The sequence below is a fragment of the Python bivittatus genome, unplaced genomic scaffold (assembly GCF_059951505.1).
Source record: "Python bivittatus isolate LINGU-HERP-01145 unplaced genomic scaffold, Pbiv_v1 ctg000610_np1212, whole genome shotgun sequence".
In the NCBI taxonomy this organism is placed as follows: domain Eukaryota; kingdom Metazoa; phylum Chordata; class Lepidosauria; order Squamata; family Pythonidae; genus Python; species Python bivittatus.
This window is the reverse complement of record NW_028277088.1, coordinates 24,328,578-24,356,476: the sequence shown is the minus strand read 5'-3', so window position 1 is coordinate 24,356,476 and position 27,899 is coordinate 24,328,578. Positions and strand designations below refer to the sequence as shown.

Genomic DNA, 27,899 nt, shown 5'->3' with positions numbered 1-27,899 from the left:
CAAATCTTACAACGGTTCACCAGCATCCCACCTGGGAAAATAACCAGGTTTTCAGTACCTTCTGGAACATCCTAAGAGTAGAAGCCATATGGATGTCTGGGGATGCCATTCCAGAAGAAAGTTGCTATAACAGAGAAGGTCCGCTTCTTGGATCCCACTAGGTTACATTGTTTAATCTCTTGAATGCTAAATGGATACTTGTTCTCTTCAAACTTAACATTGAAGCCCAATTTGCTTTTTGCTTACTGAATTGCCCAAGAGTATCTGCAGCACTGGATTTATGGCAAGATTTTAACTGTAAAATAAATATGTGGGGTTTTTTTTCTTGCAGTGGTAAGTGCAATTATACCAGTAATAATAAAATTGCAGCATGTTAGTTAAATCTGGTGAGGGAAGGATAAGGATAGAGAATGTTACAGTACTGATGTTATCTTACTCTCTTTTCTGGGAACAAGCTCCATTTAATAGACTTCTGCTCAGTTCTGAATATACATTTATGGAATATCTTGATTCCATCAGTGAGGGCTGGGTAACTTACAACACCCATAAGTTTTGTATGGCCCTTTGAGCCTCTAGTAACTATGATTGTGGAAAATTGACAGCACAGTTTTCTGCCCTTGGGTAGAAAAAATATGAAAAGTGTGTAGCGTAACCCACAACATAGGTATATCACATTAAAAAAAAAGCCCCAAAGCACAGCCCTTTTCATGCTGGCTACACTCATTTTTATAGCAGTATTCTACCCACCCATATGCCCCTTGGCCACCAAAGGTTTGCATGCCCCTGCCAAAAGATGCTCAGTTTGACTGACATTAATGGAAAGCAGTCCCCTGGCACAACAACATCTGGAGTTAGGTGATATCTCCCATCTTATTTAGCCACATGACCTTGGGCTTTAGAGCTATAGACCTAAACAAAGCTGATTTATGTGAACATAGGCAATTTATAGGGCTTCTTATAACCCTGAGTTGACAGTAGGCAAGGGAACAGAACAGTTATACCTCTTTGGGGTCCAGGCTCAATCACCCTAGTGAACAAGAACTCTAGTTCATTATTCTTACTTGGCAGTAAATACCATTGTAGAGGTCCATGGTAGACCAGATGCTTTTTCCTGGATGATTCTCTGAGCCAAATCGCATGTGATGGGAGACCCTTTGTTTGAGACTCTGGAAAGATCTACTTCCAATGAATTTAGATACAGTATTGAACTGAATAGGCAGATAAGATGAATTCACACATTATACTAAAGCTCTCCCATCACATTTGTTTGGCTGTGGCTTAACATGTTATAGAAACCCAAAAATTGCAGTTTGTAAGTCATCATTTATGGCTTAGCAGTTTGACCTCAGCCAATGCTGGTTTATTCAATAAACAATGGGCAAGGAAACCATTTTTCATGATATGTCAATCAAGCTATAGTCTGAGATGGTATAAAGCAGTTTCTTATGTTCTTTGAGTGTTTGAAATCAGTAGGACAGATTCCACTGTGTATGCCAGGTGTTGGATTATGTATACTTATATTGGAAAAGTATTCATCAATTGCAGCCATCTCCTGAGATATCAAGCTGACCTTGTAGATGTAATTTATTTTGGAATTAAAGAAATGGAAACCATAGCTTTGTTAAAACACTAAAAAGAAAACTGTTACTACCTTTTTCATAACATTTTAAAATAATTTAATGTTTTTTAGAGTACCTTAGAATCATACAGCTGAATCACAAGATATATCAGAAATGTTGCTTTGGCCTGCATAAGTGGCAGTGAAATAGAATAAAATTGCTCATAAGAATTAGGCCACAGGCATTTTTCTTTTTTAAAAAAAACAGGTAAATAGCACTTGGAAATATGGTAAACATGTAAAAATGATGAATTTTGAGAAGATGTGTGAAAGAGAAATAGGTATTAGAAAAGTGCCTGAGCACTGTCGCTTTAAATTATGATTTGACTTATCTTGGAAAAAAATTGCTTGCCTTAGTAAAGTAAGAAACATTTGATAACATTGCTAATTTCTACTAGAACAAAGATAACTTTGACTCTTCAGATGGCCCGTAACTTCTCAGAACAAGAAGTTGAATATATTTTGTTCAAAGTGAATTGTCCTTTGAGAAGTGTCTCTTTTGTGAGAGAGAAAACCATTCCACAGTCCCCATATATAGAGCAATTCTTGAGGAAATTTTCATCATGTGATACAGCAACCTTCCATTGATAAATATACTAAGCCATAACAGGTGAGGCCGTAGCTCATATGGGTGAGGCTGGAGTTTTGAGGAACAAAATGGGGGTTACACTACAGCTTTTATCTTTTTTCCAAGTCTCAAAATGACAGGAAAGTATGCTGTTCATTTATAGCATTCATACAGAGGACTCTGAAGTCACAAAAAGGATACACAGCCCATGTGCTTCTGAGGCCTGCATGTTTGCTCAGCCCTGGTTTGATACATGGGTGCCCAGCCTTGTTTCCCCTAGATGTCATAGACTGCAGCTTCCACAGTCTCTTGTTCCTGGCCCTGCTGGCTGGAATAGATATGAGTGAAAGGTCTAAACTGGGTTCCTTGTGTTTGGTTTAGCATGTTGTTTAATTTGAGTGCAGTCATTCAATCTAAAGGCAGAGGGTTTTAGTGTAGTCTATAACTCTGGTTTTAGATTAGATTATCTGCACTGTCGTTCCTTGTGTTGTGCAAATTCAAATTAATGGTTAAATAGCAAATCATCTGTTTGGAAAACCTAGAGAAGGCAAAACAGGGTTGTTCCAGCTGCAGCATTTCTACTAGACAAGTCTACTTTTTGTTTTTTGTGATGTATATATTTTTTTAAGCTGAAGAGCTGAGGGAAGGAAAGCCTGACACTTGGATTTTTTCTTTATTTTTACAAATACAGGTTGTGCTGGCCAAATGCTGAGAAATAACTGGGATACCAGCAGGAGAGGGATAGGAAAAACTGCTATGATATGTGCCATGCATAGCTTTCTTATCCCTGGTTAATGCTAAGTTATGGAGTCCCTCTTCCTTATGTTCATTTACTTCCTTGCAAGATAATCTTGTGCACATAAGATTATTTACTAAGGCTGGTTACCACCCCTTCTATAATCCAAAACTATAATGCACTAAATTGCCTGAATGTTAGCCAGCCCAGGTACAAGCAGGAACAACAGATACTGGTATAAAGTGCTTTTGATTAGGTATTATGCTCTTCATGACTTTCTTTTGGCTAATGGGCAATGGTGTATATGGGCAAAAGAAGAATAATTAGTGGGGAAATGTAGTGTTGGTTATCCCAGATAGTGTGAAAAGACCAGAAAGAGGCAACTTTCTTGCCAGTCTTTTATTTGCCAAAGGATGTTGACTGAGCTGTCTGTCTTATGGAGAGGGGACTCCATTAAACAATGGGGACTTGATCCCTTGGCAAATGGTGAAAAGATTTACCAGTAAATCATGGTTCCTCATTTGCTTCTTAAAATCAATTTAAAGTTGGGACTGAATATTCTTATTTTTCTCTGCATTTCCTTTTAAAACTGTTTTATACTTCATTGTGATTTGCAGTGCAGGTTGCCTTTCAGCGCCACTGCTTTCAGTAGCAGCATTCGAACATGGCAGAATATCTGAAAGCAATTAGAAGTTATTCCCATAAGTAGAAATTGCCTTTAGAGCCCCATCACATCACATAGTCTAAATCTGATTAGAGTTTTACAGTGGAGATGCATTGAATTTTGAATGATTTTCACATTTCCATTAAAGTAGTCTTTTTTGTCACCGACGTTAAGTCAGCCTGTCTGTCACTTCACTTTTTAAATAATGCAGTCTGCCACTGAGTGTCAATTAGAGAGGTGACTTTTAGTGATTGTGAATTAGTCCCTTGTTGATATCAATTATATTTTTCTGTTTTTTTTAAAAAATGAAATAAAATCTGAAAATAACTGGATGTTCTAGTGGCCATTATTGGTAGTAGAGTTACTATACTTATTTGTAATTATTAGATTTTATTCAGCCCTTATTTCCCCCCCTTATCTTTAGATTTCATTGAGCATTCTTGGGGATATTGCTATTAATAAACCAGTCTATAATTTAGTTTCTTATTCAACATCTAGTGTTGAATAACATGTTTTACATGTTGGACACTTGGAACATCTAGTTCGTCATGTCTTCAGGGATATCCTTTCTTGAGCCTTAATGGTAGGCCAGAATGTTCCAAATATTCAAACCTTTGAAGGTTTAAACCTACCCACTGAATGTTTGCAAATGTTTGTAGAACTAGGACATTTTAGAGCTGTGTTGGGTGGGAAAATGAAGTTTTGAAGTAGAGAATCCTGAGTTTTCTAAGAGTAGCCTAGTTCTAGAGAAGGACTGTAGCTCATTTGCCTGTAAGGCAAGGCCTGGAAATACAGTTGTCAACTGGCCTATAGAAAACAACTTAGTTTGCTCTGTGCCATTTAACAGAGGTTTGCATGGAAAAATCAATAAGTAAAGCAAATGATAAAAAGATCTACCAATAAATCATGATTCCTCATTTGCCTGTTTAAAGACAATTTAAAGTTGGGACTGAATATTCTTATTTTTCTCTGCATTTCCTTTTAAAACGGTTTTACACATCATTGTGATTTGCAGTGCATGTTGCCTTTCAGCACCACTGCTTTCAGTAGCAACATTCAAACATGGCAGAATATCTGAAAGCAATTAGAAGTTATTCCCATAAGTAGAAGTATTGCCTTCATAGCCCCATCACATCACATATTAAAAAACCAGCTTGCAAAGTTTTTCAAGGCATAAAGATGCAAGCATGACTTCACACTGCTGCAGAGAACATCCTCATGTTTTAGGAACAGGAACAAGAGTTCAGAAATTAATCAGTTCGGGAAAGTAAACATGAATAAAAATAATATGAAATAAATATTAAGGTGCTTCCTCCAAAAAGTCATTTAAATTTTTAAAAAATCTCAAAGAGGGAGAGATTTGTAAAATATTCATAGAAATCTAATATGTGAAAAATAGCCTGAAATCTTACTAAGTGTGAACCAGAAAGGCCAAAGTAGTAAAGGGTCTACATTTTTTGTTGATTTTTAGCTCCAGCTTTTATTTATTGATTTATTTACTGAATATATATATTAGTTTGCTCCTAGGAAACTCATGGTGGTTTGAATTTATACCATATGGCTAGGTTTGCACATTGCACTAAATTATGATTTATTTATTCAGCTATTACTTACAAAATAAAACACAATTTACTTGATTCACACAACATGCCGTACTTCAAACTATTGGAAACTATTATCAGTTTCACATAGCCTGCTGAACCATAATACTATAATACAGTTTGGTTGGCGTTGGCTTACTATGCGTGACTACAATCAGAGTGGCTGTAATGCTAAGCTATAAACCATGGTTTAAAAACCACAATGGCAAATTCATTATTTGCTAAGCAACACTATATTATTCTACTATATTATCCACATTATGTATGATCTGCCACTAAATATATGGTGTGCTTCTGTTCAGAGGGCCAGGTAGCACAGCAACAGTATCCTTTTTCTACAGTGCTTGATACCATTCTTTTGGGTTCGTTTTTACTTCCTCTCTTGCTACTGAGAATGCCTGGTCTTCATTGGGTTGTTTTGAGACCTCCCCGCATTACAAACTGAATGTTCTCCAAAGCCCTCAGTATCTCTTTTGTATCTTAGATGATGCCATATTGGCTACGAGTATATAGATTTATGTAAACACTAAAGATATTGATATGAAGAGAAAAGCAATTGTTCCTTTAACTTCTCAGTTATAAGGAGCTATTTGCAATTCAAACAGGAAAAAAATGTTCTGCTTTTTGATTAGCTGCTATTAAAACAGTATTCAATACTTTTTCTCCACTCTCATTTTCTTCTTAGATATATTACTGTGATAATGCTCTGAAAATGAAGTTTGCAAGGATGGTTTTGGTCCCATATCCTTTGTTTTAAATCCTGAATGTCAAGTTTGACATTGTAATTGCTTATGACAGCCAATATTCACATTAAAACTTAAAAGGATATATGCAGACATAAGTAGTGAATTTAACACTGTAAACAAATAAACAGCTCTTTGTGTTTAAAATGGTATCTAATGAAATAATTATTTGGATAGGAGAAAAATAATAGCTTCAGAGACAAGTTTGGATTTCAAAGTTTTCAGTGCCTAAAAGGATTTTAATTGCTACTCATAGGAATTATTGAAATTTTTAGGGTAGAAGTTATAATTAACTGTTCCTAACATCTAGTGCATTTCTACTACTCATTCTTTTAAGTAAATTAAAAAAAAAATCAATGTTTTGCATAATCTTAACTCTTTCAATTTACACTTTAATCCCATAAAAAATTACAAACTCATCCCAAATAAGTTTAACCAATCATGTATTTTACCTCCCAGATGTTTGCTTCTGTTCCCACATTTAACCCCCACTAAAAATGTGGAAGAACAGCCTAAAAAAAATCAGCCCTTCTCATTCTGCTAATATCATTAACCCCACCCCAGAACAAACTATAAATCATGTTTTACAATCTGAAGTGGCTGGAATCAGACAAGATGGTAGGCCAAGGCCAACAATTTAGTGTGAAATGCACATCCAGTCATAGTATCATTTGAATGAGGAAACTATCCTTACCAGCTTTAGAAAAAGAAGCAAATGGGAAGGCAGTAGGTAAGTGAAAAAAAATTAAAAAATAGATTTCAAATGTGCTTGAGTTATTAAAGCACAGTGCAGTTCAGTACAGTAATGTAATTTTCTCTTCAGTAAACTTCATGGCTCTAGGTTATAGTATAATATTGTGGCTTGTTTCCATTTTTGGTGAGACTCGACCTCATAATTAAATAGAGGCTTCTTTTTTAATTGTTGGAAAGAAGAAGAGAAGACTGTTAGTTTTTACAAGTTAAAGGTAAGCTATGACATGTGTGTGGCAATTATAAACAAATACTTTAGGGCAATTGTGTACCTTTATTGTTTCTCATGGAATATTTAATTTACTTACACCATATTGTGAAAGTGAAGAAAGTGTTTTCTCCTCTAATTTCTAAGTTAATTTCATATTCAGTTGGATTGCATGCATGAAATTTAAGCAACAATTTAATGATGCTCATCCTCTGTCTTGAAGCCTTTTTCTTCTTACAATGTTTCATGGATGCTTGTGCATGCATATGCTTACGGATATGTGCGCATCTACTAGGTTACTGATGTGTGGAAGAGACAGAAGATAGATGCAATTATAAATTAATATGTGATTTGGAGTTGGGGGATGTTACCAGCGGTCCCTTACCATGGTCAGATCACTCTCTGTTGGCTTTGTAGTTCTCTGCAGCCTCAGAGAAGAAGGACCTATTCAGTAGTTCCACTCCAAGTTCTGATGGAACCTGTTGGGACTGAGGCCTGAGTTCCGTCATTGAAACAATGTTATATATTGGGCCCCAGGAGGTAAGCCCTCTTTGTGTCAGTGTTTGCCTTTAGAACAGAATCTACCCTGATTCAGATGATCTCAATCTTGTTGACCTTCTGCAAGACATTGAGCTAAGATATTGAAGAGCCCAACTGGTAAATACGTTGTAATTTGGCCTTGGTTGTGTGTTTCTATGTTATTTTATATTTATTGGCTATTTTGTTTTAACCCTACTTTGGTCTCCCATAGTTACAGTTTCTGGGTTGGACAGTCATATAAATCACATAATAGATGGATAGAGAGGTAGATAACTTTATTTAAGTTGTGTTCAGTTTAAAAAAATCCCACAGTGCATTTATCTATTGGTTATTTTTATTTTACTGTTGTGTCACAATGATTAATTGGGGCCCTTTTAGATATAGGATTTTATTTTCTCTGACTCATTGTTAGCCAATTACTGATTTAAAAAAAAAATCAAAAAGTATGTATCTCTTGCATATTTTACTCAGATTGCATCATTGTGATGAAATGCATACACAGTTGGTGGCAAGATTGAATTGTGACATTAGTGAGTAGCCTGAACATGTTGTCTGTTTCTGTTGGTCAGTACTGCCACGCTGTAAGTATAATAGAGTTTTCTTCCGTTCTGAACTCCTGCCAGAAATTAGGAAGTATTTGAACATTGTTTTTCTCAAAGTATCCTTCCCTCTTACTTTAAGCTCTTGAAATGATTTGAAAATTCCATCTTTAGCCTCTTCAGAGGCATTTAGATATTTGAAGTGGACAGCAAAATTGCATATGTAACATTCTCTTTGCTTAATCCCTGCAGGTGGGAGCTTCAGATCTTTATAAAGATCTACAAAGGCCCAAACCTAAGTCTCCCACTACACAGATACTGAGCATGACCCTTCATCCCACTTCTCTGCTACACTGTCTTTATTATACAAAGTGTACTTCAGTATTATAATACTCTGAGCTTAAGCTACAATGATAGAAGTCAATATATATTTTACAAGGCTTGAGGGATCCTGATATGACACTATAAAATTTCTTAACGAATGAATAGGATTTTGACTTGAAAGTAGCTTGCTGTTAGTTATGAAAATTGCAGAAATAAGGTTTTGTATCTTTTCTCTTTTAATCTTATTTCACACTTTTTATAATTTCTGGTAATTATTGTTTTAGCGACACATTTTTGTTTTAGCTCTGTCCGTGTCTTTGTCACGGTTCTGTTGCTTCTTGGAATGCTGCTCCTGCCTGATACGGTGCTCAAAGGTCACCTGCAATCTTTGCTGTAAAAAAATTGTGCATTCCTGTTCTGGAAGTTATGTAGAACATAGAAAGTTTTCTTGTATCAAACTTTTCATATTTCTAGACCATCCTGGCATGGAGTCTGCAATTCAGACTGAAGTTCAGCCTGTTCAGATCAGCTAGATCAGCAGTTCCCAGAATACCTAGCCAGCATGGCCAAGGCTAGGAATTCTGGGAATTTTATTTCCCAAATATCTGAAGTGTGTCAGATTGGAAAAGATTAACCCAGTATTCCAATGTAATCTACTCTGGCAGATGATCTTGAAGGCCCACTTCAACCAAGTAAATATTGTGAAATGCGTGTTGTAAGATACTCAGAAATCTTCCTTTTGTAAATCAAGCAATAGCCAAAGCAGCAGAGTCCATTACCTGAACTGAATGCATTACCTTTACCAATTGTATTTTTCAGAATAGCAATGTGTACTTGTTTTTAAAAACTGAAATATATTTACAATTTAGAGGTGAAATTGCCAATGACAATCTGCCCTTTAACATTGTAGGAGAATACACATGCAGGAGCAGCTTCTGAAGAAGTTGTGCAAGCTGTGCAAATGATACAATTGCCTTAATGATTAAAATAAAGTTTTCTCAACTGCTATGTGTTGCAAAGCCCTTTTTTCAAGACTTCACATAGAATACACAGTTTTCTTTTAAGCTGTTCAGCATTTTTAGATCTTTTTGATATTTAGGGAATAAAACTGCTACTAGCAACTAAAAATATAGGGAGCAAGAAGTAGTTTGTCTGTTCACCTTTTTTCCTTTCTGGTGAGTTTTCTAACCAGAGTAGCAGCATGGGTAATGGATTCTTCCTCATGTGTTACATCAGTTCAGCATTTGAAGTTTGAACTTTTTATTTTCTTCAAGAAATAACAGATATGGAAAGATGATGGATTTCTAAGTTGTTATGTTGCAGTTATTGTGGAAGATGTGTGGGAGAAGAACGACATGACTTAAACCAATAAATCAATTGGAAGGAGTCCGGTTTTGATGAAAATCTCCCAGGCAATTTATAGAGGGATTTCCTTAACATGCCTTTTTTTGGTTTGCTTTTGTTTTTAATTTTAATCCAGACAATCATATGACATATACAACTGTTCATAATCAAATGAATTCTGTCTTGCTCTATTTTGTGGAAATAAATAATTGGTACACATTTTATGTTAATAAATATCTATGGAGTACTTTTCTTTTCTTGTATTGCCTTATGCACTAACAGATTTAGACTGTAAATTCCTTGAGGATGGGGAACTGCCTTGTTTGGTTATGAAACTCAGGTACCAAGTACATACATATTACATGAAAGATAATGAGATACAAATAAATATCTACATGCATGACTGATTAAAATAAACTTCAGAGGTGACCTAGATCGTAGGCTTTTAGAACTTGTGACATATTTTGCCCTGCCAGGTACTTAACTGTTCTCCCCCCCCCCCACCAAGGCTAGGCAGTCAGCATATCCTTGTATCTGACTTAGATCCTGGTGGGGTGGGATTTGGCTAGGGATAGTTATTGCCGTCTTTCAGAGTCAGTTGGATACCTTGATACTGTCTGGAAACTGTTGGCAAATGTTGGAACTGCTACTCTATTCCTGTTTAGCCCTCTTTCCTTTGTTTTCTCTTGCCTCTGATTCCTTCCTCCATGCATTTGAAGGGTACCCAGTTTGAAGAAATTATAATATATCTTGTTTTGGTTTTGGAGTAACGTATTGCAGGAATCCAGCCACTGTGATTTGTAAACCATGGTTTATAGGTTAACATGTTGCCCAAATCCTGCTAATTAAGGTTTTTCTATAAGCCATAGTAAAACAAGCCATGCTTTATGTTGTGCAAACTCAGCCTTACTGACTGTCTTAAAACTTTGGTCTTGTCAGATCAAAATCTTGATTTTTTTCAGTGAAATATCAAGTTTCGCACTAGGCATGGCTGTGAATCAGCTCTCCAGATGCATAACCCAATATTCAAGAACTCGCTTCTTGGCAGAAGAGCTCACAGACATGACTTGATAAGATTAGTCTCTGTAGTGCAGACAAGAACATATACAAAAAAAGAGAGACTTGCCTACTGCAGTGCATAAAATCAAAGCCTTTATATAGGTTCATGCTCCAGGGTTTAAATGGAGTTGTGGCTGTTTCTTCCCAATTTTCTAAGTGAACAAATACAACAAATTCTCTTGACAGCCTTGGATGACACTTGATCTATGTTGACAGAATAGTTCTCAAGCATGGGAACTGCTGGTTCCTACCTTACCAGTCTTATTCCTCATGTCAACTCATTTTCTGTTATATCTTTCTCTTTGACTCTGGTTGTCTCAGGTGTTTTTTCTCCTCCTTTCTTCTGATCAAGGGTGACTAGAGGGCATTGTGCCCCGGCTTTCATTTCCTCATTGGCTGGAGCTAATGAGATTTCTCCCTTTTCTGCCTTCCTTTCTGACACTGGACAGGAAGAAGGGAGGGGGTATTTTCCTTTCTTCTACTTCTTTATCAGGAACTCCCCTCCCCCATTCCAGAATGCTCCCTCTCATCTATGAGTTGGCAGTCTCTTTTCTTAGCTATACAGATATCTTCTTCCCCAAATAAATCTCCCTTCCCTTCCGAGTCATAACTTTGACAAGTACCAAAATCTGATTGCACAGCTTGGGTTTGTGAGGGTGGTGGTAGAAACTTCATAAAACCTGTGATCTGGAAAGACCTGCCTGAGAAATAATATATAGGGAGGAGATGCTTGTATCTCTATCAACATAACCTCTATTACAGAATCCACACTGGGAGCTGTCCGAGGTTCTGCCTTGCCTGACCTTACCTGTATATGGGTATCTTCTGTGGCTTAATTTCACTGGTGGTTCATCTCTAAACCTAATTCCAATTTTTGCCTTTCTTGGCAAAAACAGAGTACCAGTATTACATGTAGATGTACTATGATTGAAGTATGATTGAAAGAAATACTATAGTTCAACATAGCATAGCAACATAATTTTTACTTTCTCTGAAATCTGTTTTATTTACAATCCAATCCTTTTTTTTTTTTTTTACTATTAAGTTTACTTGTTTACTTGTAACCAGATTATTAAGTAATTTTTCTGATACTGTCCAGTCCTCTTCTGTTTCAACACCTTGCAGTATTACACTGGAATGTGTATACAGTGGGGATACTACACTTGTGCTGAACTGTGAATGTTTAGCAGAATATTGGACTTAGAGCTATATTGTGTCATCTTTTTATAGGTAATGAAGTGGGGGTAGGTAACAAATCTTTTTTAGTGATGGTGGTGAGGATTATTTTGTACAGTTGTTACAGAATTCATTGAATTTAGATCTCTTCTGCCCCAGAGAGCACAATGCCTTTTGAATGGGCTCTTGAGCAAATAACTGTCTTAGCACAAGATTATGACACTTAGGACAGCATGTACACTTAGATAATACACATTTTCAAGCTACCTACCCCACAATTGCTTGGGTCATTTCAGTGAATTTTAGAAGGGAAAAACTGCCAAATATCATTGATCCCCAAATAGCTAGCATTCAGTTAGGAGATCAAAACTATGTGCTTTGTTCTTAATGCCAATATGTTTCTTACTGTGTAGTACACAGTTCTAATTAGAGGCAAGCTAAAGTTAGTGCATAAAGTTAGATTTAGAGTGTTAATTTACAAGGGCCATTGCTTGTGTTTCTTCTGAGGTGATGTATTGACTGACATGATTCATGCATATGCAAAGTTAGAAAGTCTACACTCTAAAAAAGTCTTGACCATTTATTATTTCAGTAGAAGAGGCCATATTTGCAGAAGGACAACTCAGATGTTTATTTTAGCAGAAGGGAATTTGAAGTGGCAATGGAAACAGAATCTTTTGATGATATTTGTTAATGGAAGTAAAATAATGTTACTCTTTTTGAATCATTCAGAGTTTGTAATTTGAAGGCAGAAAGATGCTTTGGTGCATGTGGGGTGGGAATGCTCCTTAAAATAGCCACAATGCCTTAAAACAGCTGGACCTTTTCCCTAGATTGCACAGCTGCTGTGCAATTCTGGGAAAAGATGTGTTTGGTTCAGGGAGTTGCAGATGAGTGCTCTGTGTGTGGTTCTCCCACTCCAAAGCACCTTCTTGCTTTCAAATCTAAAGTGCTGTGCAGCTAACACCATGTGCCACATTACTCTTAAAAAAAAAAAAAAAGATACAAGTAATTACTTCTTGAAAGCATTTCCAGTTTTGTATTCTTACCCCATTAAGCTGTACTGGCATTATATTCATGGGAGAGTTTAAAAGTTTCCAATACTCTTGACAAAGAATGTGATAACAAGTACTGCAAATCTAAAGAAGACTTGGTTTCATTTAGAAAATAAACGAATAGTTTAGTTTTCCCTAATGGTTCTCTGGTTTTCCACCATGGAAGCCAAGAATCTGTATTTTACATTGTCCTTTAAAGAACAAGATGACTAGGGAAACCAGCAAATGGTGAAACTGAAAAAGAAAATTAGATTTTATTCTGAGTGACTGACAGTTTAATATAAAAGATGAGGGAATTTTAGAAAGCACTTCTGTAGTAAAAAGGTAGTTTTATCTTACAGTTATACTAAATCTGTACTGCAAGAGTATTCTGAAGATTGATTAAAATTTTGTAGTTTCTTCCTCATTAATCACATCATTACATATGTTGGCATAACTTGTTCTATTGAACACTGTTGTTAGCCAGTTAATTGACACTGAACGTAGATTATCTGTTTCCATTTTTATATGTTCTGTCATGAATGAGGTCTTTGGAAGAGAAATCCATAGAGGAAAACTTAATAGCAGGAGTAGGCAAACTTTGGGCTCAATATGTTTTAGTTTATAACTCCCACAATCCCTCACTATTGATCATGCTAGTTGTGGCTGATGGGAGTTGAAGTAAAAAAAAAATCTGGGTTACCAGCTCCTTATAATAAAAGATCCAACATTTACTGGATATCCTAGAACATTTCATTTTTGAACAGCTAAAAATGATGTTTTTGTGTTTGAACAATAAAATGTAAGTATTAAGAACAGGATCCCCCAAGAGTTAAGGACTGTGGTCTCTCTGCTAGGGTTCCAGAAATCTCTTAAAACCTGGCTTTGGTCCCAAGCTTGAAGTTGATGTATTAATTTATCACTGTATTTTGGGGGCCCTTGTTTTGTTTGATTGTGTTGTTTATAAGATCATTTTAGTCTGGGCTGTCTATTTGGTTTGATGTTTTATCTGTTTTTATGGATTTTCCACTTTTGTACACCACCCAGAGTCCACTGGAGTTGGATAAATTCTAATAAATAAATAAAAATAAAGAAATGAGAAATTATAACATTGATTTTTATTTATGTAAAAACAGGCTTAAACTTGATGTATCTGGTAGAGACAAAGCTCCTAAAGTTGATTGTAGAGTTAACATAAAATAATGCTGATTATTAAAGTTAAACAATACATGTGTTAGTGGAATTCTTAAAGTCTCATTAAAATTTTGGAACAAGTAATTAAAGATCCTGTTAACATTTATTTATTTATTTACTGGCAATTTTCATTCAAACTGTGATGTCAAATATGTGTTGTACATTTTCAGTATAATAGAAAGTAATAGAGTAGGAATTAGATCAATGTTATCTTTCTGTAATTGGGAGAGCTGCCAAACTGTGCTTCCATAGTTATGCAATATACAGTATTCCATAGTTTCTTGAGAGCTGATTGACACATCCCCTATTTATCAATCAGGGATGGATCCATATGTAGTATCTGTGCTTACGTGGGTCTTTTGTTGTTCTGTTCTTAAGCAGCTCTGGGTCAGAAGAGGAAGAGAGCTGCAGTGTTAGAACTGCGGTAACACTGGATTTGTTATTCAGATTATAGAATAATAATTTGGAGTTAGAGCAACAGAAACAGGAGGAAGGCTATATTGAAGTGCACTTTGCTAAAATCTTATGCCAGTTGCATAACGGCATAATTTTTTATAGAATGCCAAGGTACATCACTGCTGGTCTCCCAACTACTGGCCAAAATCAATTCCTCAGTTTTCATTATGATCCTTAAATTAGCCTGGAAATATAATCAAATTCATTCCACTCCAACTTTGAACAAATTGGTTGTTGCCAAGTTAGTTTTGATGATGGCTGTTCTGGAACTTGTTTTGTTTCATTTCATTTTGTTTTGACCATTTAATGAAAGATTTCTTATAAAAGTTGAAGGCTCATCTGAATGAAGCTTAATTCCTGGCTACACATTGGAAAGAAATAATAATAATAATAATAATAATATAATAATAATAATAATAATAATAATAATAATAATAAAAATTAAATTGTATGCCACCCAACTCTCAATGATTCTGGGTGGCTCACAACAATCAAAGAAATTACAATAAATGAGTAAAATATAAAAAATAAAGATAAAAGATGGCAAGTATGATGAAGTGAGGGATATGCCCATTTTATAGCATCAACATGGAAGTGCTTTTTTGTTGCCATATTTGGGATTATTTATTTATTTTGCTTCCCAGTCTAATCTATAAGTCTGGAGTTTTGTGATGATCTTTATCCAAGTACTAAACAAGTCTGACTCACCTTAGCTTTTTGCCATCTGCTAGCTTTCAATATCATGAAGCGGATACAGTTAGTTTCAACATAAAATATTTTATATTTATATGGCTCTTGTTAGTTCTGTTGCTGCATTGTCTCTTATATACCTAAAGGATTTAATAATCAGATTATAGAAATGAAACCCAGTAGTATGATTGGGTTTGCAATATGGGCAAAATCTTATTTTTTAACATACTTATTTAAGATTTGTTATATTGTTTTGTGGAATATTTCCAGCAAAAACATTGAATAATTGAGTAGAACTGTTAAGTGCCCATTTATTTTTCACATAAACTACTGCCTAATTTATTTGAGGGGAACATTTATATTTCATTGTGCATTCTTTTGTTTGAATTTCTTTCATTTTTATGACATTTTGACATCTTTTGTATAGACCATGCATATTAATATAATTGTATTTACTTGTAGGTGGCTCTAACCAAGAGAGCTGATCCAGCTGAGCTGAAAACAATATTTTTGAAGGTATGTTAAAAGTAAATATTTTATCCTTTAAAGCTTGAATTTTTCATTTCTTTTGCTCTTACTGCATTATTCAACTTTTGATAGTCTTCTAACCATTAATCATTCACTGTATTATTACCATGTTATACTTAAATACCATTATAAAAAAGGAACACTGCTCTCCAAGAAATCAAATACATTCTTGAGTGATTATTGTATAAATGTAGAGAAATGTAAGCATCTTGAAATTAAAATGTGTCCCCTCCCCCTCCACTCCCCGCCCCTCCCCCACAAATGGAATAGACAATTTAACATTCCTTACCCAGAGCGTGGAGGATTCCCTTAGAAGATCAAGGGATATTGCTATTTGTAGCCATTTCAGTTATGTTTCCCCATCTTTCCTAAACCTTTAGACTATTTGTGGTAATGGTTAATGCTAATGCTGATGCATTTACCCTATTTCTTGAGAAAAGTAAGAAATAGGGTAAGTCTGTTTCACAAATATGGTATTTGATGCTAATGCCAGTGTTACTATGCCTAAATGCCAATCATTATTCAATGGTCAGGGTGCAAAAATGTGTGTTGCTGCAAGTTGTACTTTGCTTTCCACTATGACCCTATAGAGCAGGCAATTGAAATGATTTCTAAGATGGATCTAGACAAAATTGTGAAAGAATGTTACTCATTAGATTTGAAAGGAAAATGGCATGCACCAAAATGATGGGGAAGAGTCTTCCCCTGTTTTGCCTGTTTCATCAGCCAATGCATATTTTTGTACGCAATTAAATCTTCAGAACTTGCCATGTTTATTACATAAGGTTTTCTCAGTTTTCTTGAAAATAGTGTTTTGATCAAACTTCTTATAAAGAGAAATATTTAAAATCTAACTAATTTGTTGTGGGGGTTTTCTTGTTGCTGCTACATTTTCTTTGGTAAAGAAATGAGTGCAGCAAAAGGGAAAAAAACTATGACCAGGATGGTGAGTAAAGATCATTTGGCAATTTAAACATTAATTTCCAGCATTAATCAGAAGTGCTTTCTGAGATTCTTAGGAAGAACAACCTATTGAAATTCGATTTGTGTATGTTTCTATGTGTGTGAGAGAGTATGCATCTTGTTAGGGAAGGCAGACCTGGCCACAGAGGTCTAAGGTTTAATATCTCACCTCAAGATTTCTGTCATAACCTCTGTGTGATACATCCCTTGAAAAATGTTCAGAAGCTGTAGATAATTCAACATATGACAACCAGACGGTTGTTGCAAGACACCAATCTTCAGAAAACTTTATGGATTTCCTATTGATTTAGAGCCAATTTAAGTGAGTGGTTCTGCCTATAAAAGGCCTGGGAACAAAATATCTGAACAACTGGCTCCTTAATTTTGTTGTTAACTGCAAATTATATTGACAACTATTCCAGTGTGAATCTATCTGAATCCTGTATCTGTGATCCAGGCATTTGGTAAAAGCTATGCTGTTTCACTGAGCTTCTGACATGTGATGCTGTTTTTTGTTTTTTTGTTTTTTTTATTAAAAAGGCCCTCTGGTTAATATATATTTTAAATATTTTTAAGGTTTTGTGTAACTGTTCTTTATGTTTTTTAAATTCTTTTTATGATTTCATTATCTTGAAATTGAGTGGATGGGCAATTAAAAATACAGTAAAGAAATAGAGCCAGTTTGGTATAGTGGTTAAGGCATCAGACTAGAAACCAGGAGACCATGAATTCTAGTCCTGCCTTAGGTATGAAGCCAGCTGAGTGACTTTGGGCCAGTCGCTCTCTCTCAGCCTTAGGAAGGAGGCAATGGCAAACCACTTCCAAAAAACCTTGCCAAGAAAACTGCAGGGACTAGTCCAGGCAATCACCAGGAGTCAAAAACTGACTGGGAGGGAGGGAGGGAAGGAAGCAAGGAAGAAAGGAAGGGGGAATTAACCTTCAAAACAAAATTTCAAAAGCTGCATGAAAGGAGGAAAACAATATTCACTTAATTTGGAACAAGGTTTGTGATACATGTATTTTAGCAATGAAATGGTTTTGATGTAACATTAAGCCAACATGTCTTATATCAAGTGAGATCGTTGACTAATTTAGCCGTGCGTTGTCAACACTGATTAACAGGGGCCCTATAGAGTTTCAAGCCGGATTTTTTCCAGCTGACCAATAAGATACTAAGGATTGAAGCTTGGGACTAATTACATATAAAGCACCGACCAGATACAGCCCAGACATGTGTGAAAAACAGCAGTTGGTTTTTACTACCTGGCAATGGCTTTCCAAGGTTGGAGAAGCCTCTGATCCATAGTTCAGGAGCTCTAAGGCCAATTTCAGATGTTTCTGGTTTGTTTATTTTAACTGCAACTTGTTTTGTCATTGAATCTCTTAACTGTGATTAATGGAAACAAAATTATTTTAAACTATAGTTTTATGAAGCTGGCTTTTTTCATTTACCATTGTTACAGAAAGCCAAAATTCAACATGCTAAACTACAAATAGCTTTGAAAGGAAGTGGAAACTGCCAAGTTTTTGTTGCCAGTGTTAGGCTCCTTCTCATGATTTGGCCTTGCATCAGAGCATACACAATGGCTGTCAGTTTGTACAGATTTGGAGAAACAAAACTCATTCTTAATCTGCATTTTCGCCATTTTGTAGGCTTGCTGTTTCTTATATGAAAGATTTTATAAAACCTATGTATATTCCTCTGAGAATCCCACTCATGCTTTCCACTAATGCAACTAATGAAATAAACAGGAACAGTTTATAACTTGTCATCTGAAGCAGTGATCTCGGCTTGTTGCTTCTAAATATCAGGCAAGAAAGATTTGTAAGCCATGAAACCTGGCTTGCAATTCTAGCTTGTAAAAGTATCATGCCAGGATCCCTGATTAAGATGACATAGCAAGTAAATAATTGATGATTTGTTTAGTTGTTCATTCTACTGGGGGAAATCAAGTGGGGAATGAAAAAGTTGAATGCGTCAGCATATAGTTTGTTCATGAATGTTTTTAGAAGGAAACCACTGTTTATAAATGTCTAAGAAAAATTATTTCTAGAACACTCTAATTTTATTTGGGATATTTCAGAACCATAGTACAACTGATGCTGACAATTAGTATTAAGGTTTTTATTCATGTTTTGAATATACTAAACATGTAATAAAAATAGACTCCATTGAATTCAGAAGGGATTATTCCCAGGTAAATGTGTAAGAATGCAGCCTGGCCTTAAAAAAAAAAAAAAAAAGGAAAGCCAAAATAACAAACATTAGAATTGCATGTCCTGCTTTATTTCCTGTTTTAGTTAAACATATAGCAATCAATTTGAAATTCCTTAGTTACAGATTCTTTATCTGGAAATACTTTACCTAATAATTTTTTTAAAAAATAAAAAAAGATATTCCACAGTTGTACTGCAAAGGCTTAAATAGGTTTCAACTTGTTAATGCCTGAGTATTTAAAATATATGATTATCTAGTGTGAATTTTGAAGGAACTTACCAAAAAGCCATTAGGTGTTATTGTGTAATATCATATTCTCTGTAGGTATAATTACCAAAGTGGAAGAAAAATACCTGACTACAGAACCACTTTTTTGAATGTCTTTATTCCCAAACTAACAGAATTTGTGTTTTTTTCCCCTTCCCTCTTTTGTCATGATAATTTTCCAGAGTAACTCTACTTCTTATAACTCTCCTACCATAACCTAAGAGATTAGACTTCAGTCAAAATGAACAAGCTGACATTTTCAAGGTCATTTTCTATATGTAGTGTGGGGGTACGTGATTGGATTTCAAATACACAAGAATAAATCACAGTGGGTAGAAACAGAGGGACATCGAAACCTTGTGCTGCTTTCTGTTATTGAATGTCTTAGCAGGGGGCCTAGTCTGGAAAAAAAATGAAATGTAGAAGTGCAGAATGGCTGACTTATTTGATTTGTTTCTTGATAACTGTCTTGTTAAAAAGTTTTCAAGCCTTAGGTTTGGAAAGATTCTCCTATAAATGGGAATTGGAATCGATTGGTCTGTGTACTGGTTATAAAGTGTGCTCACCTTCAATAGATGAGATATCATCTAATAAACAAGCTTGTGATCTTACATTGCTACCATGATCTAAGTTGGTTTTAATTGTGTGTGTGATTTTTTAAAAATATATTTTGTTGTGATAATTTTTTTAGACACATATATGGCTAACAGATTATAAATATGAAACTCAAATAACTCAACTTCTTTCTAAAATATTAAGTAAATATTACTTAAACCTCAGCCCGAAAATTGTTCTAAATTGTAAACATGCACTGTGGTTAAATGTTCAGTCTTTGTATTTTTTCTGTTTTGTTTTTACCTTTCTCCAACAATTGCCTGAAGGAAATTACCTTTATATGATTTACATCTAGACAATTAACACCCCCCCCCCAGTATCTACATACATTTTAAGTCTCTGAGGGAAGCCAGGGTGCATGTGCGAGCAGATGTAAGGGTGGCTTGTCAGGCACAACTGTGGCTTGATGAAATAGGACATGACAGCAAGTTTTGTACTGCAAGAGCACTTGCATTATAAAACAAAATCTGAGCCTTTGAATTTTGCTTGGAATTATAGTAGACACCTAGCTTATTTGTTACTTGGTGGGGATAATGTTCTGTGGAGAATTGTAGCAAATGTTTATCAGGCCATCTCAAAGAAGAAACATATCACAGCAAATAGCAATCTGGCTTTCCTGTTCAGAATATTTTGCTTGCTGTGATACAGATCTTTCTTTTCAAGTTGACGCCTGGTGACAAATGTGTTCCTGTAATTTATTTACAACTGCATTTTAATGTCTTTTTATCCACACCCAAGAAGTTCATAATATTGCAGTGTGCATGTGTGAAGTCAGCATCTTAAGGTCTCTAACTTATCAGCATCTTACTGGCCAGAGTGTTTGCTGAATTCTAGCTTTGAAAAGTACGTGGCAGTGATAAGGAGTGGACAGCCTGTTCTAATAATGTCTGAAAAACATGGCTGTGATGCAGAAAACTCCTAAAAAAGAACCCAGGTCCAGGGGACTTTTTTTCTTTTTTTAAAAAACTTTCCCCCTTTTTAATTGAATGTGTCCTGTCTTTCCCTGATATTCCTTTTTGTTTCACAGAAGTTTGGTTTGTGATGTGGTGGGAGCAGGGTTATGGTAGGGAAACTGGAGTTCTGGGATTGCTCCATTATGCTGAGGCAGCGACATAATTCTATGGTTCCTGGCCATTCTGCTTTAAAGACCTTTTCACGTGATCACAGTGCATACAGAGCCAGAACATTACAGAATTGGAGTAGAAGTCTAGATCAAAAACAAATGAAAAATAAGTACATTATAATTTCAAACAAGCAAGAACTGATAACCTAAGTCTACAAAGTCTTAAGTAAGATTTCAGTTAACTGAATGTTAGGGAGTGTCAGAACAAGGCAGTTTATTAACTAGTCAACTATTTGATAAATTATAGTAGACATTCAACACTTGAGGAAATGCTGGCATATCACCTAGTACTGAAGTGTTTATTTGGTAGTGCAGTATATTTTAGGAACCCTTAATCTTTGATCCATTGGCCCCTAGTCTTATTTCAATAAAGCCTTTAACACAAAACATAAAGAGTGTATATCTGCGCCTACAATCATGCTGCCTTAAAAACATAGAGATACACGTGGTCTTTTTTCCCCTTCTTTTTGCATTTCTCCTTTTTTTAAACCACAATCTCTAGATGGGGGTGGGAGAATGTAATGCCAAATATATTGTGTGCTCCCTTCCACCCTTCCTGTATAATATTATGATTTCTTGGGTTTAGGCCAGAATAGCATATTGAGGGCATTTTTATTACTGTTATTCATATTGCTTTCTTCCTTTCAGGAGTAATTTTAGTCTTCAAATAAAATGTTTTTTACTTCAGCTTTCACTTCTGTTTCTTTTCTATTTTTACTCCCAAGAGGTGGATATTTGGAGTAAAAAGAAGAGGGAATCTGAAAAATGTTGTCACAGTCATGCAGCACTAATGTTTTACATATGGCTGTTAAATACAAATGCATATAAATGGACACAAACATGTTTTGTTAAGTGTGTGTGAGAGAGAGTTAAAAATATTTCATATTTTACAAGTTCTGCTGGCATATGTTGGAGACATTAAGTAAAAGATTTTTCTGCATCAAAGATTCAGAAAATATACTCAGTTCAGACAGCCTTCCAGACCAAAGTTTGGACAGCCTTTACCCAACTTTTCTTTCAACTCCTATCCAGCATGACCAGCAGTGGGTGGCTGAGATTTCTGGCAGATGAAGTTTGATCTATTTGGAAGGGACCAGATTGGAGATGGCTGGTTTGAATGATCAGAAACAATTCATTAACCAATAAATTCTTTTTCCAGCTTCTTTTCTGTTTAGCTCTAATCATGTTTTGTCTCAGCAAAATATGATTAATATTTGCCTTCCAGATATGATTGATGTAGTATTATGTTAGGAATTACGTATTTTATTGACCTGGATTTTTTAGTTTTGATTGATTTTTGTAATTCATGTTGAATGCATTATGAATTTTCTTTGAATGTAGTAATAGCAGAAAGTACTATGTAGTTATAGCAGAATATCACACTTTGTGTATACTAATAAGAGAAATGATAATTTTTGTTGTTCTGATTTGATTCCAGTTGAGAAAAGGTTTTTGAGATCACAGATTCTTATTCCAATTTGAAATGCACATGCCTACCACACATTGTCAACTTGGTTGTCATTGCTGGTTATAATTAGCACTAAACAAGGAAATGAAAAAGTTTGTGTGTGTGTGGTGTGTGTATCTGTCTGGTTCCTTGGTTTCACATATATACTTGGTCATCTGCATATACTTATTATATCTCATATAATCAGGTAAGTGATATTCTTTATGTTACTTAGTAATTTAAGAATCACATTTTCTCCCTCTTCTGTTTTAACAGTATGCAAGTGTTGAAAAAAATGGTGAATTTTACATGTCTCCCAATGATTTTGTCACACGCTTCCTGAAGATAATAGGAGATGGGGTGCCCAATCCCAGTACAGTCCAACTGCTGGGAGGTGTAGTAGATCAGACTAAAGATGGGTATGTATGTTATCGTTTATCTAAATTATTTTATTTGATAGTATTTGAATGTTCAGACAATAAACAAAAAACATTTTGCTCTTCATTTACAGGTATATGGGAAAAAAATAATGTGCCATCATCAGGGGTTGCCTTTAGCAAGGATTGATTTCTCTCTGAATAATGTTAAGGGAAAAGAAAACACTCCTTAAAATGCTTTGTAGATCTAGACAGTCCTCAGGATGACCTTAATTTCTGGTGACTGCACAAACACATCCATGTTGTTTTTGTGGCAGCAGTATGGAAGTGATTTGCCGATGATTTCTTACATGACATTAGCTTCTCAGTCTAACCTACAGCCTTGGTGTTTCCTGGTGGTCTTCCATCTAGATACAAATCAGGTCTCACCCTGATTAGCTTTCTTTGAGATCTGTCAGGATTGGGTAGGTGCTACCAACTGCTATAGCTTTGTACATAATACTGCAGCAAATACATCAGAAAATAAAATAATGCACTATATTATACAGGATCTACAATGCAGTAATTTTGGTGTGTGACCCTAATAAAGACCTAACTAACAATGCAGTTTGACTGAATGTGCCACAGAAATTAAACTTTCTAAGTGACCATGCTTATCAAATTGACAAATTTGCCTGAAAAGAGGAAAAATGAAAAATCAGTTCAGCCTGTTATATTCATAAATTAATAAATACGACAGGAAAAATATGATAAAGGCACAGAAAAGCTGCTATCCCAATTACATTTAGATATCTATATCTTCCCTTATGTAATCCATGCAGAATCATTTGCTTTAATTTTATTCTGTTTCACTGGTAATTCAGCTTTGTATAGGGCAAGAATGCATTTGCCTGACTGTTTCTATGCTAACTGAAGCTTTTGGTAAGTTTGCTTCCAGGGTGGGAGTTAGGAGACTTTGGGAAGTTGTTTCTGCCTCCTACTGATAAGCTGTAAATAAATGTTTCCTTACAATTGCATTCTTAGAAATCCAACTGGTTTCTTCCAAGAATTTTTTTGGGGGCTATAATTAAATTCTGCCCAATAAAATATGCAATTTCTGCCAATCATTGCTTAGATTCCAGCAAGTAACTCAAAATGCTATATGGCTTTTATTTTTAGAAGGTGTAAACAATTCAAAGTAATGTTTTGAAGTGCCAGCTTTTCCCATTATTATAGATTTATCTCTAATTTGCCATTTTTCAGAATAGTTGTTTATCTAAGACTGCAACATTAAATAATAAGCATAGCTTACCCTGTGCCCCATTATGCTATTAAGATTAAATAGTTGATTTTAGTAAATCATTACAGCTTTTGATTTTTTTTTATGTAGTGATGCAAATAATTATTAGTATTGGTAGACATGCAGAAGAATGAATGTGTGTATGCATATGTGGGGAAGTAACAGAACAATTTTCAGACACGAATGCCGTGATGGGGTTTTTTTTTGTTTTGTTATATATTAGATGTTAATAGCAGTTGAGCAATTAACGCAGCATTGTAATACTCAGTTATATGGAAGTAAACCCACTGTAATCAGTGGGACTTACTGAAAGGTAGACATGTAGAAGATTGTACTGTAAATGTTCTTTCACTTTTAAATGTGATTGAGGACAAGGCAGAGATAAGAGTGACAGGCTTTGAATAATTTGCCACAAATGTGCTTACCTGCTTGAGGCTTCACCCTGGTGTTTTCAATTTTACACATAACAAACTGGCACTGGGAGATTTCATTATATCTCGGAGTATGGTATGATATGCTATCCTGCTATTTCAAATTTCTGTGTACTTGTGGATCTGATAGCTTTTTTCAGATGCTGAAGTTGGGAATAATGATCTATAAATTCACCTTGCTTCTTGTAATATAGCCACTGCATAGGAGGCATATATCCTCTGTACATTTATGTTAGTCTTCCCTAACTGATTTCTTTACAAATGCACTGAGACTACAACTCCTACAATGGCCATGCTGGCTGGGAAATATTTAGAGTGCCAGCTCATTCACAAGCCATCAGAATGGGCATGGCTAATATAAATCAGATTGAAAATATTTAATTCTCAGGACCTTTCCTGAAGAAGCCTGATAGCTGTAATCTAGTTGAGAGCTTGTTAGAGATCTGCAGATCCTTTGTAGAGCTATTTAGAATTCCTGAATGAGAGCTTTAATAAATTGACAACATTTTCAATTGATTTGAAAATGTAATGCCTACAAATGGCCCTTGCATCTGTGAGATGTCACCACTATATAAATTCTCAAAGGTATTTACTAAGAATTAGTAGATCATAGTAGTATTAGGAGTATTAGGAGTAGATCATTAGTAGTAGGAGGAGTAGAAATAGTACTACTAATAGAACTTAAATGACAACCTAGGTGGTTGAAAGACTGATATATAAAAACTTAGTTTCTTTGCCAAGTTAGGTCTTCTCCAGTTCCATATTGCTATGATCCTCTGTCCCTGTTCTTAGGGGAATGCTGGTATTTCTAGGTCCCAGGCACAGTAGTCTTGGAAAGATGTTCTCCATTGGGAAAACTGAGTAAGGTTCTGGCCCTGTGAGGGGTCAGTGCTCTCAAATAAGCATAGGAATATCTTCACAATTTTCCATCATAGATACACAGACACTCAGGCAGATCCCTTTTCATAGTTTGAACATTTTCTCCCATCCACTGTTATTCACCTAGCCACAATCTGTCAAATTCCTGCCATAGCTTGTAGTGGGATCTTTCCTCTGTATTTTCAGCTAGATCTTTTGGCACAAGAAGGGTGTGTCAGGTGCAAAGTTACTCTTGTTTGCAGTCCTCTATCTAGCCTAGAATACAGGTGCCGCGTGATGGAAGTCCATATTTGAAATTTCTGTTCTAAAACTGAGGACAGAGAAATACTATTTTCCAGTCCTGTAAAATCCACTTTTCTGAAATAAAATGTTATGTCATTTCTACTTCAGATATGTAGCCAAAGGATGCTTTAAAACAAAACAATATTTTCCCAGATAGTGGTAGTAGAAAAGGTAGGGACAGTTATAAACTGGAGAATAGTGTGTTGGTGTGTGGGCAGCAAATATTTGGAATGGACAGCAGTGACCATTTCATCCAATGTTGAATTGGCTGGTTGCTCAGCTTGTCTGTCTAGCAAAAAAATTGGTATCATAACACAGCCGAGTGCCCAGTGGTTTGTTGTAGTTACCTTTTCTTTCTATTTAATTTGTCTTTGTGATCCTGACCAAGTGATGCTTTTTTCCTTTTTTTTTTTTTTTTAAGGAATATTACCAATAAAGCATCTGACTTACAGGGAACTTTCTGCTTGGTTTATAATTTGCCAATTTCTTCTTTAGCTTTGCATCATTAAAATACAGGTCATTAGGATTTTCTCAGTCAGGCTTTTAAGTTAGATAAGCTGTAGCTTATGTCGGCAAAATTATTCTTAAGTAGTATATTGAGGTTCATGTTAATATGTGCTGCTTAATGAAACCTAATGATATTCAATGAAGGTTGTGCTAAGCCACAGAGAAAGCTTGTTACCTAGGCAACTGCCCTTATGCAGTATAGAGCTCAGAACATATGGCTATGTAGCATGCATTATTTCAGCATCTTTAACCATTAGGAACCACATGTGTAATTGACTGTGAAAAATTACTACTCAGTTACTGTATTGTGTGGTCATAATAGAAGTAAATGAGTACGTCATTGTTGCTGGAGTAGATCTGTTGGGAATCACTTGCAGGCCAGTCTATTTAAGGAACAAAAATACAATAAGAAGAAAATAGCTGGTTTAATTAACATGTAAAAATTGGGTTAATTTGAATTCAGCTGGCACACAGATATTCATGTTTCTTCTGTAGTAATTTGGTTTGAGTTTTGCTGATATAGACTTTGTGTTTTTCTGTAAAAATTGCTAATAATTTTATTTTAAAGATGATCTTGACTGTTTTAATTAATTTTTACCTGTAAAAAATGGCTATCCCATAGTAATTTATTGCAGTGAAAGAATTTTGTAGTGTTCTTTGAAAACATGCTTTGTTGGGATGTGGCCTTCGTAAGTTAAACTCTATTTCATTGGAACTCTTCTGTCAGCTGATGAAGTAAGTTCTAGTTTACAAGAAATCATATTATAATCCATATTATAGTAACTGAGCACTAGTGTGATATAGTGATTAAGCAAGGAGTTATAAGGTGATAGCTCAGGACTCCCTGGGGAGGTTGTAAGCAACTTGTGAGGGCACAGCTTTTTTAAAAAAAAAACTGTGCAAGCAGTGTGGCAGCACCGTTGAAACTCACTGAGGGCCTTGTTCCTCATTTGGCCTGTGCAAGCCACAATGGTGAGTTGTGATGCCACAAATTTTAAGAATCCCTGGGTCATACAGGTTAAAGTGATTGAAAGTGCTATGTTTATATCTTGTCTGACTCTGACACCAATGAAATCACTACTTTTATTTGTGAGAGGGAGTCACACATATCTATTTATCATTTTAGGGATCATAGTACTGCAAAGTTTGAGAACTGTTGGATTAAGGCATTGGACTAGGACTGGAAAGATACAGGTTCAAGTCCATTCTCAGCCATAGAAACTAAGTGGGTAACTTTAGGCTAGTCACTCTCTGTCAGTCCAACATCACAGGGCTTTTTTGGGCATAAAACGAAGGGATACAGTGGGGCAAAAAAGTATTTAGTCAGCCACCAATTGTGCAAGTTCTCCCACTTAAAAAGATGAGAGAGGCCTGTAATTTTCATCATAGGTATACCTCAACTATGAGAGACAAAATGAGAAAAAAATCCAGAAAATCACATTGTCTGATTTTTAAAGAATTTATTTGCAAATCATGGTGGAAAATAAGTATTTGGTCAATATCAAAAGTTCATCTCAATACTTTCTTATATATCCTTTGTTGGCAATGACAGAGGTCAAACGTTTTCTGTAAGTCTTCACAAGGTTTTCACACACTGTTGCTGGTATTTTGGCCCATTGCTCCCTGCAGATCTCCTCTAGAGTAGTGACGTTTTGGGGCTGTCGCTGGGCAACACAGACTTTCAACTCCCTCCAAAGGTTTTCCATGGGGTTGAGATCTGGAGACTGGCTAGGCCACTC

The 27,899-nt window shown here is 35.5% G+C and overlaps 1 protein-coding gene across 3 annotated transcripts in view; it reads left to right on the top strand.

The window, feature by feature from the left end:
• The window catches only part of SLC25A13 (solute carrier family 25 member 13), a 121,932-nt gene that overhangs the window by 7,355 nt on the left and 86,678 nt on the right, over window positions 1–27,899 (top strand). For 2 of the 3 annotated variants that reach the window (XM_007428590.4, XM_088150605.1), the window contains 2 exons: window positions 15,707–15,760; window positions 22,682–22,824. In XM_007428590.4, the coding sequence (XP_007428652.1) occupies window positions 15,707–15,760; window positions 22,682–22,824 (197 nt within the window). Of the gene's footprint in view, window positions 1–15,706; window positions 15,761–22,681; window positions 22,825–27,899 lie in introns of those variants that run through there. The other variant, XM_088150606.1, reaches the window with a different exon arrangement.